The sequence below is a fragment of the Hypomesus transpacificus genome, chromosome 17, assembly GCF_021917145.1.
Source record: "Hypomesus transpacificus isolate Combined female chromosome 17, fHypTra1, whole genome shotgun sequence".
Lineage (NCBI taxonomy): Eukaryota > Metazoa > Chordata > Actinopteri > Osmeriformes > Osmeridae > Hypomesus > Hypomesus transpacificus.
This window is the reverse complement of record NC_061076.1, coordinates 7,619,425-7,637,925: the sequence shown is the minus strand read 5'-3', so window position 1 is coordinate 7,637,925 and position 18,501 is coordinate 7,619,425. Positions and strand designations below refer to the sequence as shown.

The window sequence follows — 18,501 nt, the reverse complement described above, 5'->3', positions numbered from 1 at the left end:
AACAACATTATCATTGTGATAATTATGAGCCATCAAAAGTCAATCTTCATTGTGGGTATAATCAACACCTCCCCTATGCTTGTTATGCTCACCTAATCTATGATGTGCACAACAATGATCCCTTCTTCCTGGTGAAGGTAAACTACTATGGAGGTCTCTGTGCCTACCAAAAAATTGACTTTAATGACATTCTAGCCCAAAGGCATTATGCTTGTTGTATATTTCCTGCAAAATTACATTATGTTAAATTTCCTAAAGTTCACCTTTATTTGATTTTAAAATTTGGATGAGAAATTAATCTTTAAATTAGAAATTGTAACAAGTTGTATTGGTCTACAGTATGTAGGCAAGAGCATTTAGCTTTGAGGCAGGTGACCCAAGTTCACTTACAAGCAAGAGCATGACATGATGCTAACCCAAGCCCTGACCTACAGCAGCAGGTGCCTATGCCTGAACCTAACCTGTGCTCGATTTCATTGAAGATCGTTCATGTAAACACAATCGTCACGTTGTAGAATAGTCCTCTTTGCTTATATGAAATATATGTATGAATGTGCACAGAATTGTAATGCTCCCTACAAAATAAGTACAATATGTTTTATGCCCAAACATAAATACATATAAAATACACATTAATGTGAGCGTGATAAATGCTAAATTATTGTATTTGATTAACACGCGTGTTTAATAAGAGTGTAAGCCTCCTATTATTAGAGGTCTTATTTTGGTATTTGATTGCATGGTTCTGTTGTAGTTCTGTAGACGTTGAAAGTTCATTGGTATTTTATGCGCGCACCAGGTTCACCTAAGTTAACAGTCTAGACACACACGCACGCACACACGGCCTACTTTTTATCACTTGCACACGGGGAGGCAGAGAAAATGAGAGGTCGTTTTTGTTCACTGTCTGATGCGGTTGCTGTGCCAATGCGCACACTCCACGCCGTGGGATAGGTCTCCCCAAATTGAGGCTGCGCTCGAGACGATCATGCGATTGAATGACGAGCGCGTCATGCCTGTCTCTATCTAACGCGTTTGATCGGTTGCTCTGAGCTCCACAGTCTCCTGGGACGTTGTAGCTAACTCTATGCGTTGTAGTTACATACTGCTGTCCTCGATAACTCTGTGATCGGTGTCTCGCCATAGCCCACAATGAATGGCTGCCTGTAGTAAAGGAAAAGCGAGTAGAGCGCTGCTACCGAAGTCTCCTCAATTGCAACGGTTTCTAAGCAAGCGGTGAGTGTGCCGACTGCCGGGGTCGTGTAAGGATTCAGGGGCGAAAGAGCATATCCGAATACACTGTGTTGCCCGCGTTCCTAGGTGGCATAGTAATTTGGGGCTGATAAAGCTAATGAACGTTAGCGTCTTGAATGTCTTAGTGTGAAGACTTTTGTTTTGGAAAGGGTTGGTAGAGTTACCGGCCGCGTCACTTTAACACTTGGCTTCTAAATCTGCGTATTCTTTTCCATGTGCAGAAGCACGACTCAGGAAAAAGTCGCGTCTTACAAAAGTTTTTCTGTTCAAGGCACGTAACTTTCAAGTTTACCTTACAAGTCTGTCAGGCTGACATCCGTCATATTTTAGCGGTAGTGATTTATTTAGTCTGTGTTTAGGTTTTATCGCGAAGTTGATCGGAAATTAACTGTTTGCATGATTACCAAGCTAAATAGCTAGCTCGTCTTGTCTGTCTCCTACCGCCACCCCCCACTCCGTGCTGCACTGGTTCCGTCTGGCTCGCCCTCAGCTGCTGCGTGTCCTGGGATGACCTGTTGATGTCGGTAAAATGGAGAATGGCAGGGGGAGCGATTTCCCCATCCCAAAAATATTTAAATAAGTTAGGTAGCGGACGTCGCGAAAAAACGGTGACAATTCTATTTAGATAATGTTATAATAAATCGCTGTATTTGATTCCGTGCACTGTCGCGAAAGCATAGGATATTAAGTGCCTGTGAGAGTAGATGGTGTGCTGGGGCGAACCCAAATTATTTTTGCAGAGCTTGCTGTTAGCTTGTTAGCTTAGCGTCCTGTCAAGCAGGCCTGCGCGGTGTGCTCGAATGGGAAACGAACCTTACAGTGCTAAAAGATAGCTTGAGCGATAAATGTGAAAATTATCAATTTGAGGTATTGTCATTACTTGCGCGCTTTGACGCCACGGAAACCTGCTTCTTTACTAGGCGGCAACGCTCACTGCCATCCTCCCTCGACCCCGGGCCGTGCCAGTGAAGCACTCCAACCGGGCAGACTGGCACACTGCGCGGCACGGTCACCCCGGTGCAGCTACAGCATTACCGACCCAGTTTGATCCTGCATCCCGTCTGGTCAAACGCTACCAGGGTGAGACGGACGTGAAGTATATAAGCCATATTAACGTCGAAACATGACATTCTAATTACCATTTGTAAAATATTTGTTTTTCCATAAGACAAGGGAAAAAGTCGTTTGCTCGAGAGATGCAATCAAATGTGAGGACATTAAAACCAGGAAATGCCTAGAGAGCTGTACTGTGCCAGCCTGGTCTTCCAATGTCAATAGCTAACTACTTGGAGCATATTTTTTAGCAGTTGATGTTGATAGTTTACACTATAACACAGATTCATAGGGTAGCTATTAACTCAAACTTAAATTCTGGCAAAACATTCCTCAGGCTCCTTGGGTTGATGTTGTAGGCAAGATTGACCTCATTTCCCCCTCCATGGCTTATGTGGTTTGTATAAAATAAGCTGGGCAGTGAGCTAGGCTACTTTGATGCACTTTCACTGATATATTTGTTAACGTTGGACATTACTTTTCCTTTGGGACAGCCCCAATGGACAAGTCCCCCTTCTTCATCTCACTCTCTTTCTGCCTTTTCTACCCTTTTCTACCCTTTCTCTCTCACACAGGCCAAACTCTGCAACACACCCCACTTTCATTCTTGTCTTTGCGTTGCTATGCCCTGCCAAACTGTAAACAAGCAGTATTGTCTAAGTGTGTGTGTGTGAGAGTTTCTTTATGTTTGTTTGGTTTGTGTGTGTGCTCATCTGGGTTTTAGTGTGAGAGAGCTTGAGAGAGGGAGAGACAAAGGGAGTGTTTCTTTTTACCATGGAGTCTGGCTTGATCCCAAATGAAGCAGTTTGGATATGATGGGCTGCTTACTGCAGGCTTAATCTGCTAATCAGACCTAAATTGGTCAAATCATCTGAAGTGCTCATAGAGTTGGCTTTGAACTTGGTGGCCAGCATAGTTAATTGTCAGTGACACTAATATGTCTGTATGTGTCTTGCTTTACTTGGGTTTATGTACATGTTTTGTGTGCTCTGATAGCAAGCGGACACAGCTATGCGTACTGATTCATATGAATATAGGTAGCTTGACATGCTTACCAGTGTACCAGTAGTTGTTTATTGTCAATGCGGGGTTTGATAAGGTGGCTTTAAACTGTACAGTGGGTGTGGTGGAAGTGTTGCACAGTAACACTACCACAATGGGTGCATCTCAATCCTAGAAATGCCTCCCCTCATGGTTTTCTTTATACATATCCTGAGCAGACGAAAAGACAGGACAAAATCAACACAGCATTGATATGCACTCTGTGGATATATGGCTTATAAAATGTTAGTGTGACCTTTGAGATCCAGATTAGTGTTTTTTATGAGCTGGCCGATGATACTGTTTTTAGAGTTCATGAAGTCAATTCACTGTTAACCTGTACTACAGTTTTTCTTTTGGTAAACACTTAAATTAAGCTTGAATAGCAGAGACAATGTAAAAGCAATGCAGGAGTGCATAGTTAGTGATTTTGAATAAACCAAGGGAGAGATAAATACAGAAAGTTCACTATGTTGCATAGATTTTAGCAAATGAATTGGATGCATGTCAATGCGCTATGAACATAAACATGATTCGGATCAAATCTATCAGGGGTGTTAAGTCTGGGTCTTCAGGGTCCACTGTCCTGTATGTTTCCCTGCTCCAACACACCTGATTTAAAGGAATGGGTTGTGATCAAGCTCTGTGGAAGCCTAATGATGAGCATTCATTGGAATCAGGTGTGCTAGAGCAGGGAAACATCTCAAACATACAGGACAGTAGACCCCAGAGGACCAGGATTAAACACCCCCTGAAATAGATGATGAAAAGATGGCAAAAAGATGAGCCCAAGGTTGACGCAAGCTTCGTCTACTACACCTCAGAATCTTTACATGGTACTTCAGATAATGTGTATATTGTGTCGTTTTATCAGCCTAAATTTCAATCAGGAATCCTTTTTATTCAATGATCCTTTAGTGTAGTACGCACAGAATTGAAAGTGTTCACGTGGTGTGTTTCCAGGAGGTGGCGCTGTGTTGGGTGAGGTCAGCTGACTGGGTTTCCTCTGGGTGTTTGAACTGCTCCCCTGGGCACCGGCGCCCCTCCATTTAACATACTCTGGAATTGTCATTCGAATAACACCGTTGACCTCGCTCCTCTTTCTTTTCCTCTCGTTTTCCCTTGGTCTGCCTCACTCGATCCGCCTCTTTTCTCCAGACCCCCTAAGGTGGTGTGCGCAGGCGCACTATGGCCCAGACCCTTCAGATGGCGATCCCGAACTTCGGCAACAACGTCCTGGAGTGTCTGAACGAGCAACGTCTCCAAGGGCTCTACTGTGACGTGTCCGTGGTTGTCAAGGGACACGCCTTCAAGGTGGGATGTCCAGACATTGTTTTTCGATACATGGCCGAGGGAGCCTTCTTTTATAATCTGTCCATCATTCAAATCGTCCTCCCACTTCTGATAGGAGCTTAGTATGAGTGGCACATAGATGATGATCTATCCTTGTCTTTGTACATTCATCTCTTGGATGGTCTGGTGAGTGTTGAGAGAAGAATAGAAGACGTCCTGTTTTTTTCATTTCTTAAAAAAAATGTTAATGGAAAATTTAGGTCCTTCTGCTCTTCAGACATCCGAAGAAACATTTTGATGCATTTCTGTGCTCCCCCTCTTCCCCCAGGCCCACCGTGCTGTGCTAGCGGCCAGCAGCTCCTACTTCCGAGACCTGTTCAGCAGCAGCATCAGCAGCACGGTGGGGAAGAGCCCCGTGGTGGTGGAGCTGCCCCCGGCTGTGCAGCCCCAGAGCTTCCAGCAGATCCTGGCCTTCTGCTACACCGGCCGCCTCAGCATGACAGTTGGAGACCAGTTCCTGCTCATGTACACCGCCGGTTTTCTCCAGATCCAGCAGATCATGGAGAAGGGGACCGAGTTCTTCCTCAAGGTAGGGCGGCACACCAGCTTGGGAGGAGTTCCTGGAGGTGTGGATCTGAGATTAGTTTACCATCCACCTCGGGGATTGCCGTCCCTGCACTTTAAATGCTTATGAAGGCTGTGCACCCTTCCCCCACTTTCCCAGGTGTCCTCCCCCAGCTGTGACTCCCAGGGCCTACATCCAGAGGAGGCCCCATCCTCCGAGCCCCAGAGCCCCGTCACTCAGACCGGCTCGGGCGGAGCTCGTCCTGCTGCCTGCCTAACGCCCCTTCCCCTGGTGTCCCGGGTAAAGACAGAGCAACAGCAACAGCAGCCGCCGCCGCCCAGCCAGCCCGAGGCCTCGCCTTACTCCGTGGTATGCACGCCCGTGGCCAAACGCCTCTGGGAGGGGAGCAGCAGTAGAGACGGGGCCGGCTCGGGTGGAGGAGGAGGGATTAGGAAGGCCGCGCGCTTCTCCCAGGAGGCAGTCCGGGGCAGTGCCATACAGAGTCCTGGTGCTCTGGGCCTAGCCATGGGCATGGGGGCCAGTGGGGCTGCGGGGATGGGGGTCTCGGGGGCCCACAGCAGTGGCACTAACGGCAGCTCGGCGGGTTCGGGCAACGCCACGTCAGAGGGCGCCAGCCCGGGCACCATGAGCGCCTACGCCAGCGACTCGCCCATCAGTTACCACGACGAGGAAGAGGAGGAGGAGGTGACAGACGAGAGCACGGAGGAGCAGTACAGGCAGATCTGCAACATGTACACCATGTACAGCATGCTCAACGTAGGCGCCACAGGTACACTGTGTGTGTGTGTGTTTGTAAACGTGCATACACGTTAATGAATGTCTTCCAAGGACGCCAAAGTGTTGATGCCCAGAGGATGTAGTCAGTATTGTGATGATGTGTGTGTGTGTGCGCGCGTGCATGCGTTTCTACCAGCAGGTGAGCGTGTGGAGGCCTTGCCCGACCACACGGAGACTCGGGGTCGCATGCGAGGTCGCCAGGACCTGTCATCGCTCCCCGCCGAACTCGTCACTCAGATAGGCAACCGCTGCCACCCCAAACTGTACGAGGAGGGAGACCCTGCAGAGAAGTTAGAACTGGTCTCAGGTTGGTGGGAGAGGGCGGCGGGGCTGGGAGCAAAGCTATATTGTGCACCACCTCGTACCACACTGTACTATGGGTCTGCCCCACATCGTACTCCCAGGTTGGGAGTGGTCAAATGACGCACACGACATACTACCATCCTCCTCTCGGTGGTAAAAATCATTTGAATGTGTGCTTGTAGAAATGGATGTGTATGTTTGGCGGTTGGCTGACATGATGATGATGATGATGTGTGTGTGTTTAAACAGGTACGTGTGTGTTCATATCAAGAGCCCAGCTGATGAACTGTCATGTGAGTGCAGGGACGAGACATAAGGTGCTGCTCAGGAGACTGCTGGCTGCCTTCTTTGACAGGTAAGTGTGTGTGTGACGGTCTCTGCCAAACCTCACCTTGTGGTGTGGAATTTGTCTGAATTCCGACGGTAAAATGTGGTGGAGTATAGAGAAGAAAAAATAAATAAATGAACACTGACATTTTCTCTGACTTAATGTTGTGCAATTCCATCTAGTAAAGATGCTGCATGCTTTTGCAAAACACGTTCCGCTATTGTTTCTCCACTTTCAGGAACACTCTGGCCAATAGTTGTGGAACAGGAATACGGTCTTCCACTAATGATCCCAGCCGCAAACCTCTGGACAACAGAGTGCTTCACGCAGTCAAATGTGAGTGTGGGGTGGGGTAGAAGGGTGGAATACTGGAAATCCCTAATGCTGACAACTTTACAGATAGTCATTTGGTAGTGTGAAATGGCAGCGTGCATCCTTGCCCTCTCCATCACCTCTTGGTTCTCTCTCATTCTGATTCTCTTACTCTCTATCACTGTTCCTTGGGTCCCTTCCCAATAAGGGTTGCAAAGGGTGGGACATATCTGGAAACTCCAGAAGCTTTCCTTGGGGAGTTCCTTGGGGAGCCAGGGAATTTTGGAAATACTCCAAGTTTAAAGGGAATCGATTTTAGATTTGGGGTAATTTATACAAACTATCAAATATAAAAATCAACATATTGTTTGGTCATAAGTAGACATGCATGCAAACTAATAATACATTTTTATGTCATTTTTACTTATTTGTGAGCAGAACTTGAATTGATCATTTTCATTGAAAATATATCTTTTTGGACATGATGTAGTCCTTGGGCTCAAATGCGGTAGTGTGGCTTCAATTGTCCTGCTGTAGTGTGCAGGATTCTAGAAGTGATCTGTTCATGTGATGGAAGAATGCACATTGCATGCAGGGGGTGTGGCCTCAATAGCCCCGCAGGAAGTAGAGTGCTGGGTGCATGTGATTGAGGATTGAGGAATACGCAGGGTAGAAATTCAACTGAATTTCAACCAAGATTATGCCATTATCTTTTCCCAACTGCACTTAAGTTCCCTGTTATGGGCTAATTTATATTTGGTACATTTCCAGTTTATTTGCATATATTTGCATGTATTCCAGATAATTCCCACATATTCCCTTTAATTCTCATGGAAAGTTTCCAACTTTGGAAATGCCAGAACATGTTGTAACCCTTTTCCCAACCTCTTCTGTGCCTGTCTGTCCTTATCCAATTAGCCTTCTCTTGTCTCTCCCTCCCCTAGTCTACTGCCAGAACTTTGCCACCAGCTTCAAGGAGAGTGAGATGAATGCCATAGCCGCCGACATGTGCACTAATGCCCGGCGGGTGGTGAGAAAGAGCTGGATCCCCAAGCTGAAGCTGCTGATGGCGGAGAGCGATGCCTACTCCGCCTTTCTTCCCGAAGCCGTCAAGATGGAAGACGACGGCCTGGGGGCGGAGCCCAACTTTGACCCCGTGTCCCTGGAGAGCGGGGCCGATGTGGAGGCAGGGGGCCCCACGGGTGAATCGCTGCAGGCAGTGGGTGGGGATGGTGGGCCATTGTTTTAGCGTTGGGGGCAGTTATTGGGTTAGTTGTGATGTGGCAATGCCCCTTACTTGTAATTGCTCCATTTTCTACCACCCCCCTCAGCCTGACTGCTTGAGCCTCTTTTGACCTTGCTGTCCCAACGTGTGACTCTGGGAGGTTGCTATTGCAAGCAAGCAGGTGGAACCACAAAGTTGGCGCTTATGATCTTCCTAGTGTGAAAGACCAGACCCTGAAGGTCTTTTGCTTGCTGGATGTTGATCCAGTAGTGAGTGATGGGGAGTGTGGAAAGGTGGGGAAAGGGGAAGAGGGTTCCGTTTTTCACTGAACTCCTTGAACCTTTTTGTTTTTGTCGGTGTTCACCCAACCCCCAATTTGAAATACATTCCCTGAAGTTGAGGGTGGAGGTCGAGGGACTAAGGGGAGAAGTCCTGATACTGAATGTAAATGGGCAGTGCCAGCGTTGCTCCAGTACAGATGATTTAAGGGTGGTGTTGGGGGGGGGGGGGGGGGGGGGGGGGGGGGAGAGAACCCCTCTCCATCCCTCTGCTCTCCCTTCCGCAGTCCCCCTTCCGCCACTCTCTCCACCTCGATAGTATTCCAACCCCACCTGCTTCTCCGTCTGACCAGAACAAAATTGAACCTCCCTTTACAAAAAAAAGAAAAGTATTGTGCATTTTGTGTCGGTTTCCCTTTTGCTCATTTTAGCCCTATATGCTTGTAACATGTTCAAATGAATGGAGAGGTGTGGCGGAAGTGCTTTATGATTGTCGAACAGGATATATGGTCATATAACAAAGAAATATAGATATTTATATAGAAGCACATGCAGCGCAGTGCACTGAGGAAAAGAGGGATTGTTTTTATGATCTTCATGTTGCTTTGTTATATTTTGAAGAGCAGTGTTTCTAAGAAGTCATATTGATTAAGGAAAGTGCTATTTTTGCATACACTTACCGTTAGAGCAGTCTTAACATTGGGACCTATCAGTCATGTTTTAATACAACAGACAAAACTAATAATGTGATAGAATATCTGTTTCACAGAGATTTTTACCCACTGTGTATTAGACAGAGGCTACATCTTACTCCTCTCTTCTTTCTGCGATTGTGTAAATGTACAGTACAATGAGGTCCGTTGAGAACATGACTGGTGACTGTTTAATGGCGACTATTGATGGTGGTCGCTACTCTAGCTAAATTGCTTGCTGGGAATCATGGCTAGCTAAATGTAAATCTTTTGATCAAAATGGCTGACTATATGACTACTTTTCTAGACCAACTTAAATGTTGAACCGATAACCTTCAAAGAAGCTAACTACTGACAATGTGCAAGGTATAAAGATTTGGGGAAATAGGTGTGAAATAATACGTGGGATGTGCCTTTTTATTGCGCTCTATATGCAGGGTTTGCAAACTGGAGATGTGCAGGGTTACATTTGTGATTGGCTGATGGAATCTTTCACTTTGGCTGTTGTTCAGTACATGAATTGCACGCTGCAGCCTTTGTCCCAGTGAAAGAGACGAGTTAGGGTGTATTGTGTGCATGATGGTGGGTATGCTTCAAGGGGGAATGTCATTGGTTTTCTGTTTACCTGAGTATGGTTGAGTTTGTGTTCATAAGTTGTTGTACACACTGCGGCCCCTAACCAACACGTTACACGATCTTTGAAAAACCCACACCTACAAACCCTGTAGACAGGTAAAGGTTGTTGTTGTATTACAACCCTATTGCATTGAAAGTCCAAAATGTGTGTATTTAAAATTTGATAAAAAGCATTTGATAAAATGTTCCACCCCCAGGAAAGATGAGTGGGGCTGCACCTTTACATGAGATGAACCAATGGTTTGTGCACCTTTACATGAGATGAACCAGTGGTTTGTGCACCTTTACATGAGACTAACCAGTGGTTTGTGCACCTTTACATGAGATGAACCAGTGGTTATGCACCTTTTTAAGGGGTTGAGAGCTTGTATGGGAAGTTAACCCTGTAGGGTCACTATTTATTTGTTGAAGAGCAGTATGCTCCTTTTCACAAGTGACTGACACCTGATGTAAATATTAAGACTGTTGAGTTGAATCTCGTGTTTCAGACTGAACAGGATGTTAGTAACTTTGCAAACGATGTGAGGAGCTGATTTTTCTATTTGTTTGGTTATTATGTTTTTTACCTGATTGTGTTGAAACGTCACAGAGATGTTTATTGATGTGGGTGAAAACAGCTTCCTGCATGCATTCATGTCTACACATGTAGGTGTTAGCCACAGGGGAAGTGAATAGATGAGGCCTGATATACAAGCCTGTCTCCGAATCTTTTTATGGGGAGGCTGTCAAAGCTCTTCAGCATACTTTTGACCCACAACCCTGGAATCTCAACACTTCAGATGTCACTCCTCTGTATCTCCTCATGCACACACTGCTATAAAATCCTACTGAACTATACCTCCTGATTCAAGTTGATTTTCTAACCTTTTTATCATGGTTATGAGGTGTGCTTTGTTAAAGATCTTCCTGGGGCCTGATTGGGTTTTCAGAGTGAGAACATTGAGGAAGTGGCATGGAGAAACTGCCAGGGCCCAAATTGTATTTTTTTTGCATTTTTAGCTCATTTTTACAGCTGGCAAGTGCTCACTGAGGATAGTACCATGCAGCTGAATGATATGTGTCTTGCAGACAGACCCTGGGCTACTTCAGAGAATAAGGTGAACCCATAACACGTGATAAAGCCTCTTAACTCAAGTACGCCCCCTGCTGTTGACTGATGGCACTGAGTGGGTTCTGATGCGCCACTAGAGAGCAGTGTATCCCACATAGTACCTGATTTGTGTCGGAGAGACTGGTACCTCCAAGCATTGCAGCTGCTCCCTAAAATACCCCCACTGCCCCGGCGCACATACACACACACTGGAGATTATGGGCCAGTGGAGACCGTGTCAAGTATAATGTGGCATGGAGAAGTCTTTTTCCATTACATATATAAATATGAGTATATACTGTACATGTATAGATGAACACTGTATATTAAACATGGAGGCACCGGGTTGGGTTATTAGTTGTGCACTCATAGCATGAGGTGTATATGTACCAAGAACACGCTTAATAAACAGTGCAGTGGCATCTACTTGTCTTTACCCATGCTCCTAGCCCTTAGTCACCCTGTAGTCGCAGTGCTCTTCTGCTCATCTTGTTGTTCCAAGTGCCAATAACTTTGTGAAACCTGTAACTGTGACCCAATATTATTCAAGGTAATTGCACATTTAACAACTGTAAAATATATATTAGAAATATATAAAAATAACATGTCAACATGGATTAAAAAAAGAAATAATAAAAGGTTTGTAACAAATTATTTTGGTTTTGTTCTTTTTTTTTTCTCTCAAAATAGTTCAGTATTACTGCACTGCTGTATAGTTTCTAGAGGCCGTAGGTAATACTGTTCAATGACATAAATATAATTTGCGCTGACGGAGACATGGATCCACCCAGAGAACACTGCAACTCCAGCTGCTCTCTCCGTCAACCACTCGTTCTCTCACTCACCCCAACCGGGCGAGGTGGTGGACAGGTTTGCTTCTTTCCCCACATATCAAATACACATCCACCCCACTCTCTGTTACTGCCAAATCATTTGAACACCATTATGTGATGCTAACTGATCCTATCAAAGCATTCTTAGTTGTCCTCTATCACCCAATAGGACCGCAAGCCGACTTTGGAGGAGCTGGACATGCACCCCAGCGTCTTCCCAGATGAAGAAACAATGCTGATAATTCTTGGGGACTTAAACATCCACCTCGAAGGAAGGCAGGCCGTCGAATTCATGTCTCTTCTGACTTCCTTCGACCTGACGCTGCTGAACACACCGGTGACCCACAAGGCAGGAAAAAAGCTCAACCTCATCCTGACACGTAACTGTATCACTGACTTAACCTCTGTAACCCCACTACACATTTTTGATAACTCCTTTATCCAATTCTATGTCTCTCTCCCTCCAACTCCTCCTACCTCCCCTGACCTCGTAACTTTTCGGCGCAACCTTCACTCCTTATCCCCCCTCCCATTTCTCCTCCATTGTAACATCCTCCCACCCCACTGACACTGCCACCAACACCCTGTTATCCACATTAACTGCATCACTCGACACTCTGTCCTGTCAACCAGGCCTGCACGATCTTCTCCCTCCTGCCCGTGGCTCACGGATGTTATTCGTGAAGAACAGTCCATCCTCCAGGCAGCTGAGAGGAGATGGCACAAGTCCAAAGACGGTCTGGACCTTGATAAGTATCACTCACTCCTTACATCCTTCTCTGCTCACATAACTGGTGCTAAAACCCACAACTTCCTGAACATAATTAACTCTGCCTCAAACCCCCACAAACTTTACTCTACCTTCTCCATCCTTCTTAACCCACCTCCCCCTCCACCCTAACAGCAGACGACTTCTCCTCCTTCTTTGAGAAAAAAGTTGCAGACATTCCCTAAACCCACCTTTCCCACCCTCTCACCCTCTATGACTGACCCAACAACATGTCTAAACTCTAAGACTCCCTTGTCTGAGGCAGAGGTCTCTGACCTTATTCTCTCTCGTCGCCCCACCTCCTGTCCCCTTGATCCAGTCTCCTCTCTTTCAAACCATCTCTCCCTCCATCATAACTTATATTCCCCATGTCCTCATCTCTTCTCTCGCTTCCGGCACTTTCCTCTGCCTTCAAACAGGCCAGAGTTAGCCACTCAAAAAACCCTCCCTTAATCCAGCCGTCCTCCAGAACTACAGACCGGTATCATTGTTACCCTGCTTTTTTTCAAAAACAATTGAACGCACTGTATCTTAACAACTGTCAAACTTTGTCTCTCAGAACAACCTGCTTGACCCCAATCAATTGGGGTTCAAGACTGGCCACTCCACAGAGACTGCCCTCCTGTCAGTCACCACTGCCCTCCATTATGCTGGACCTTTCTGCAGCGTTTGATACAGTTAACCATCAGATCCTGCTCGCCAGACTTTCTGGAATGGGCATCACTGGCACTGCACTTCAGTGGATCTCATCCTACCTGTCGGGAAGATCCTACCAGGTCTCCTGGGGAGGCAAAGTGTCAGGACCCCGCCAGCTCTCCACTGGTGTCTCACAGGGCTCCGTCCTTGGACCCCTCCTCTTCTCCCTGTATACCACCTCACTTGGACCAATCCTCACCTCCCATGGCTTCTCCTACCACTGCTACGCTGACAACATGCAGCTGTACCTATCGTTCCCCCCGACTGACTCAGGGATCTCAGCAAGGATCGAGGCCTGCCTCACAGACATCTGGGCCTGCATGACCAAGCACCACCTCCAGCTGAACCTCGCCAAAACAAAACTCCTCATCATCCCGGCCAAGCCCTCCATCTCCCACGATCTCTCAATCACCCTGGGATTGGCGACGGTGACCCCTTCATCCCCATGTTACCCCGCTCCTCATCTCCCTTCACTGGCTACCCATCACGGCCCGTATTAGATTGAAGGACCCTGGTACTGACCTTCCGAGCTGTGAACGGGACTGCACACGACTACATCAAGTCTCTCCTTCAGCCTTACACCCCCATCCGCCACCTACTGTCTTCTTCTAACAACCGTCTGGTGGTCCCACCGCTCAAGAGCGCCTGGACCAAACAAGCTCTTCTCCTGTCTGGCCCCCCAATGGTGGAATCAATTCCCCACCTCCATCAGATACACTGACTGTCTCCCCACCTTCAAGAAAAGGCTTAAGACGCACTTGTTCCGGGAGTACAACGGTAAATTTTTGTACTCGCTGTGAAATATTTTACTGTTGATTGCTTTTCTACAGTTACACTCTTGAACTTTTTGAGGTTCATGTTCTGAGGTTCCTACCTTTGGCACTTATTTGGTTTTCAAAATGTGCTTCATAAAATATGCTTCATGTTTTGGCTGCCCGCAATATTTGAGGCTATCTCGTTGTTATGATTAGTGACCTATGCACTATTGTAAAGCTCTCTCTTGGAAGTTGCTTTGGATAAAAGCGTCTGCTAAATGAATAAATAAACATTAACATTTTGGTCAAAGAATATGTTTTTTTGAGGCTTCCTTAACATTGGCTGCTAAAGAACCAATTCACTGCTGTAATTGATCTGTCCTCAGGGCCTATAATTTCGACCACTGTTTTGTCAGGGTTTAGCTGTAGGAAGTTACTGTATGAAATTCAGTCCTTGATAGCTGTTAGGCAGTCTTGCAACATAGTTTACCCTCTACCTTCAGTTTGAAAGAAAGGTACAGCTGTATATATCTGCATACAAATAAGAAATAGGCTACACTTAAAACAACTAATAACAATCTATGAGGAAACATACAGTGAACGCACTCCAAGCATAAACCAAACTGCACTGCCCTGCATCAGCACGCATTAGGAAATCATTTGAAACCCTGAAAAGAGCTGTTTTAATATGCCTCAGAAGAAAACCAGACTGGAACTTCTCTGGAAAATCTTCATAGTGGTCTACAAACTACTGTACTTTCTCCAGGACGAGAAATGAAAGGAAGTTTCGATATTGGTCATGGCTTTTTAAGAGTGGCTGAATAATCAGTGGCAAATAATCATTGGTGAGGCCGGGGGCCCCGGCCAACCCCCCCCCCCCCAGCCCCATATTGTTTGGAATTTTATATTGATTTATTACTCTAAATGTTCACTGTACTGGTATTAGTCTATGCACATCAGATAATTACTAACATTCATTGTAAAAATAAAACACCATCTAAACCAGGACTAGAGGTAAGTAAGGCTGACCTAGACTACACTACAACTGCATAAAATCATTCCTGAAATTCAGTTATGGCTTTTGATTTTGGTTTGCCACTCCAAGATTTAGAGTGCAAGGTTGTTGTTGTTGTTGTTGTTTTACAAAGTTATTGCATTAAAAGTCCAAAATGTGTGTATTTAGAATTTGACAAAAAGGATTTGATCAAATGTTCCACTCCTAGGAAAGATGAGGCGGATGCTCTTTACATGAGATTAACTAGTGGTTATGCATCTTTTAAGGTGTTGAGAGCTTGTATGGGAAGTTAAACCTGTAGGGTCACTATTTGTGAAGAGCACGTTTGCTCCTTTTCACGTGATACCTGATACAGTATAATCACTGTTTTAGACTGAACTGGATGTTAGTGAGTTTGCACAAAGCCAGAGCTGGATGTGGGTAAAACAAAAACTTCACATCACTTAGCCTACTCAGGTTTGACCGCAACGTATTCAAGTCTCAACACAAGCATTAAACTGAAGTAGCATTCACAATCAGCAAGTTTCGACTGTCTTGCACTCCTTAAAATAAAAAGGGCCTGTTTTTCCACATTTCTGTAGGCTATATCAAGTTAGACCAGTGCTTGAATTGGGGGGGGGGGGGGGGGGGGGGGGGGGGGGAGTTACGGGTGCTGTGCCGAAATCTCACTCCCTGCAAGAATTTCACTCCCCTACGCTTGAAAGCGCGCACTGCCTTCCTAGAGTATTATTGCTATGTGTACATTGGCGAACCTAGGCGATTATTACGAGTAAAATGTTAAGCATATGGTTCCCTCGTCTTAGGCTTTGAGGAAACTGTCAGGAGGCTATTTTATTCCTGTTTCATTAAAACATAAGTGATGTTGCACTGCACTTGAGAGCCTATACGATTTGTATGTCGTGCTACTGTAAAATTTGGGTTAGGGGTTTTGTCCCGTATTTCTACGTTGTCTTCAATGCAGCATCCCATGCAAATCATCCCACCCGAATTCTGTGAAGATTCGTCCTATTCTGCCTCTGATTGGGTAATACTCGCTGCCATTGTTGGTTTGATCGTTTTTTTTTTTCAGGTTCACGGCCAATCAGAGTCAGAGAACGGTCTCTTGGCGGAGAGTCGATTTGAAAGAATAGGTGCGTTCCTCATGACCCGACTTCATGCGGCGGCGCAGCCGGCTGCCGGCGGCTGACTTGAAAAAGTGCATTCTGGTTAGACTTTTTGTCCGACTTGAGACAGCGCTGATGACACGTCACTGTGACGTCGCCATCAAAGTACCGTGAGATCGATTCGAGAACTGCCGGCTGTGTAGCCGAGCGCATTTTCTCAAGAGTAACTGCACGGGTTCAAGTGACGACACAGCTATTTCATGATTGGCCAGACTCACACACGACAACTTTGACACGTGTTTTGGAATATTCGGACACCTTCAGTTTCGCCAACGCTTAAAAAAGTTTAATTGAATAAAAAATGTGTCGAAGAAAAGGTTTTAGTCAGCCTCTTCACTAACGGAAAGACCAAGTTAAATTATAAATAAAGTAAAGTAAGCAAACAGCGCTTGATCGGCCATGACTGACATCAACGCAGCAAACCACGAGAAGCTGGAATGTCCGACTTCACAGAGCCGTTTTCAACTCCTCCCCGACTGCAAGCGGCTACTCTCGCCAGTCGTTTCATGCAGCCGCAGTCCATGTCGAACGCACCTAATGGCAGAGGCTGCTCCAGATTAGCCTGGCTCTGCCCTCCTACGTACTTCCGCTCAATTTGGATTTTGCTTCTGTACTAGGTCTGGGATAACCTGGTCCTAATCAGACCCTCGTACATTTCATTTGTACAGAGGGTCTGGGATCTCTCCATTGACAAACGGTAACTTCCTTGAAGGCGGGTCCTCTGTTGAAGTTTAAAACTATTGGATCTGCCCAGAGCCACTCTGATTTGCCATAACCAATCGCAAGCGTTCGCCTTGGCCAACTCCTTCACCACTACTGTAACGGAGCTAGCTGCCGTAGCTGGAAAATCAAACTTTTCCCGAACCCCAAAAAATGTGTTTCTGGAAACTGACTTCAGAGCCGAGCTACCAGATCTGTACTAGGTCTGGGAGCTTGCCTTTGAAGTCGGTTTCCAGAAACACATTTTTTTGTAGGTCCAATCAGCAAACAGAGGGAGTGGCTGAGAACGATGACGTTAATGTCGTTCACTAGTTTGAGCAGTTCAGTAATGGCGGCGGAGAAAGATGCGAGCGAAGCTATTCTGCGGTTGTGGCAACGCTGCCGAATATCCATAGGTTAAAGCCGGAGCAAGAATATTCCTTGCTTAGTTTTGTTGGTGGCCATGATGTTGTGGCCCTCCTCCCCACGGGGTTCGGGAAAAGTTTGATTTTCCAGCTACGGCAAAGGCGAACGCTTGCGATTGGTTATGGCAGATCAGAGTGGCTCTGGGCGGATCCAATAGTTTAAAACTTCAACAGAGGACCCGCCTTCAAGGAAGTTAACGTTTGTCAATGGAGGGATCCCAGACCCTCTGTACAAATGAAATGTACGAGGGTCTGGTTAGGACCAGGCTAGCTCCAGATACCCCCCGCGTAATAAGAAATATACTTATAAAAGGAAGTAGGCTTGACATTCTTCACCACTGCACACTACTATTTCTGGTCCACCGATGTTAAAAGCCTTTTTTTGTGGTCTCACTGTCAAACTTTGTTGGCCTATGCCTATGTTTATTATCGTCATAGCTGTGTATTCAGCTTTGTTTTAAGTTGTGATTTACCACCACTGGCACCCAGGGGACAGTTGCAACTCAATCAGGGGCGGTTGCAACGTTAAAAAAATACCTTAAATGTCACTAATTAACTTTAGCTTTGTCTCAATGAGCATAGAATTCTGAATATAATAACTGTTTTGCTATAATATAGTATTATAATATTATAGGATTATTTATTTATACATTTAGTCATTTAGCAGACACTCTTATGTGACTTACAGTAAGTACAGGGTTACTATTACTATTCTCCCCGAGGCAAGTAGGGTGAAGTGCCTTGCCCAAGGACACAACGTCATGTGCACTGGCCGGGAATCATACTGCAAACCTTCAGATTACTAGCCCGATGCTCTACCCGCTCAGCCACCTGACTCCCTATACAATAATATTATAGTATTATTTATGTATTTAGTCATATTTATCAAATAACAGTTATTAGTTTTGCTTGTTCATGTGTAGAACATAGGCCTACATAGATTCAGTGTGCAGGTGTTACAGATGCAATTCAATCTCTCCATTTCAGACAGGCAAGAATTGAACAATTTGCAATGCAACACACTTTTATTAAACATGTATTTATTGTACAAAACTGCAAAACTAAGTAAGTTTTGATTATTCATAAAAAAGTTAATGACAGACAGTATGACATAAATGTAGCTCATGAAAAAATTAGCTGTACTTTCATACCTTTCATACCTCCAAAACAAGTTTCGTTCAATGAATGCAGCAGCAGGTGTTGAATGTGTTCTCGCTTCTTGGTGGGGGGAGGGTCTAACTGTTCCTGAGCTGAATGACTGTCATCACGCTAGCATAT

General features: G+C 45.6%; 1 protein-coding gene across 5 annotated transcripts; it reads left to right on the top strand.

The window, feature by feature from the left end:
* Positions 1-952: 952 nt before the first annotated feature.
* LOC124479178 (nucleus accumbens-associated protein 1) lies at positions 953-10,615 on the top strand. 5 transcript variants are annotated; one of them, XM_047037773.1, is made up of 9 exons: positions 953-1,236; positions 2,175-2,334; positions 4,507-4,662; positions 4,970-5,230; positions 5,366-5,996; positions 6,141-6,311; positions 6,557-6,662; positions 6,874-6,971; positions 7,892-10,615. In XM_047037773.1, exons 3-9 carry the CDS (start codon positions 4,537-4,539, stop codon positions 8,194-8,196), a joined length of 1,698 nt encoding a protein of 565 aa, XP_046893729.1. In that variant the 5' UTR covers positions 953-1,236; positions 2,175-2,334; positions 4,507-4,536; the 3' UTR covers positions 8,197-10,615. The 5 variants fall into 5 exon arrangements, with proteins under 5 accessions (XP_046893729.1, XP_046893730.1, XP_046893731.1 ...); XM_047037772.1 differs by lacking the exon at positions 953-1,236 and adding an exon at positions 1,556-1,862; XM_047037774.1 differs by lacking the exon at positions 2,175-2,334.
* The last annotated feature ends 7,886 nt before the right edge of the window (positions 10,616-18,501 follow it).

Bases quoted from the DNA above. Each gene is read 5' to 3' on its own strand.
- LOC124479178 (XM_047037774.1), top strand. From the start codon at position 4,537: ATGGCCCAGACCCTTCAGATGGCGATCCCGAACTTCGGCAACAACGTC. The intron at 5,997-6,140 runs GTACACTGTGTG...CGTTTCTACCAG, and splicing joins GCTCAACGTAGGCGCCACAG to CAGGTGAGCGTGTGGAGGCC. The intron at 6,972-7,891 runs GTGAGTGTGGGG...TCCCTCCCCTAG, and splicing joins AGTGCTTCACGCAGTCAAAT to TCTACTGCCAGAACTTTGCC.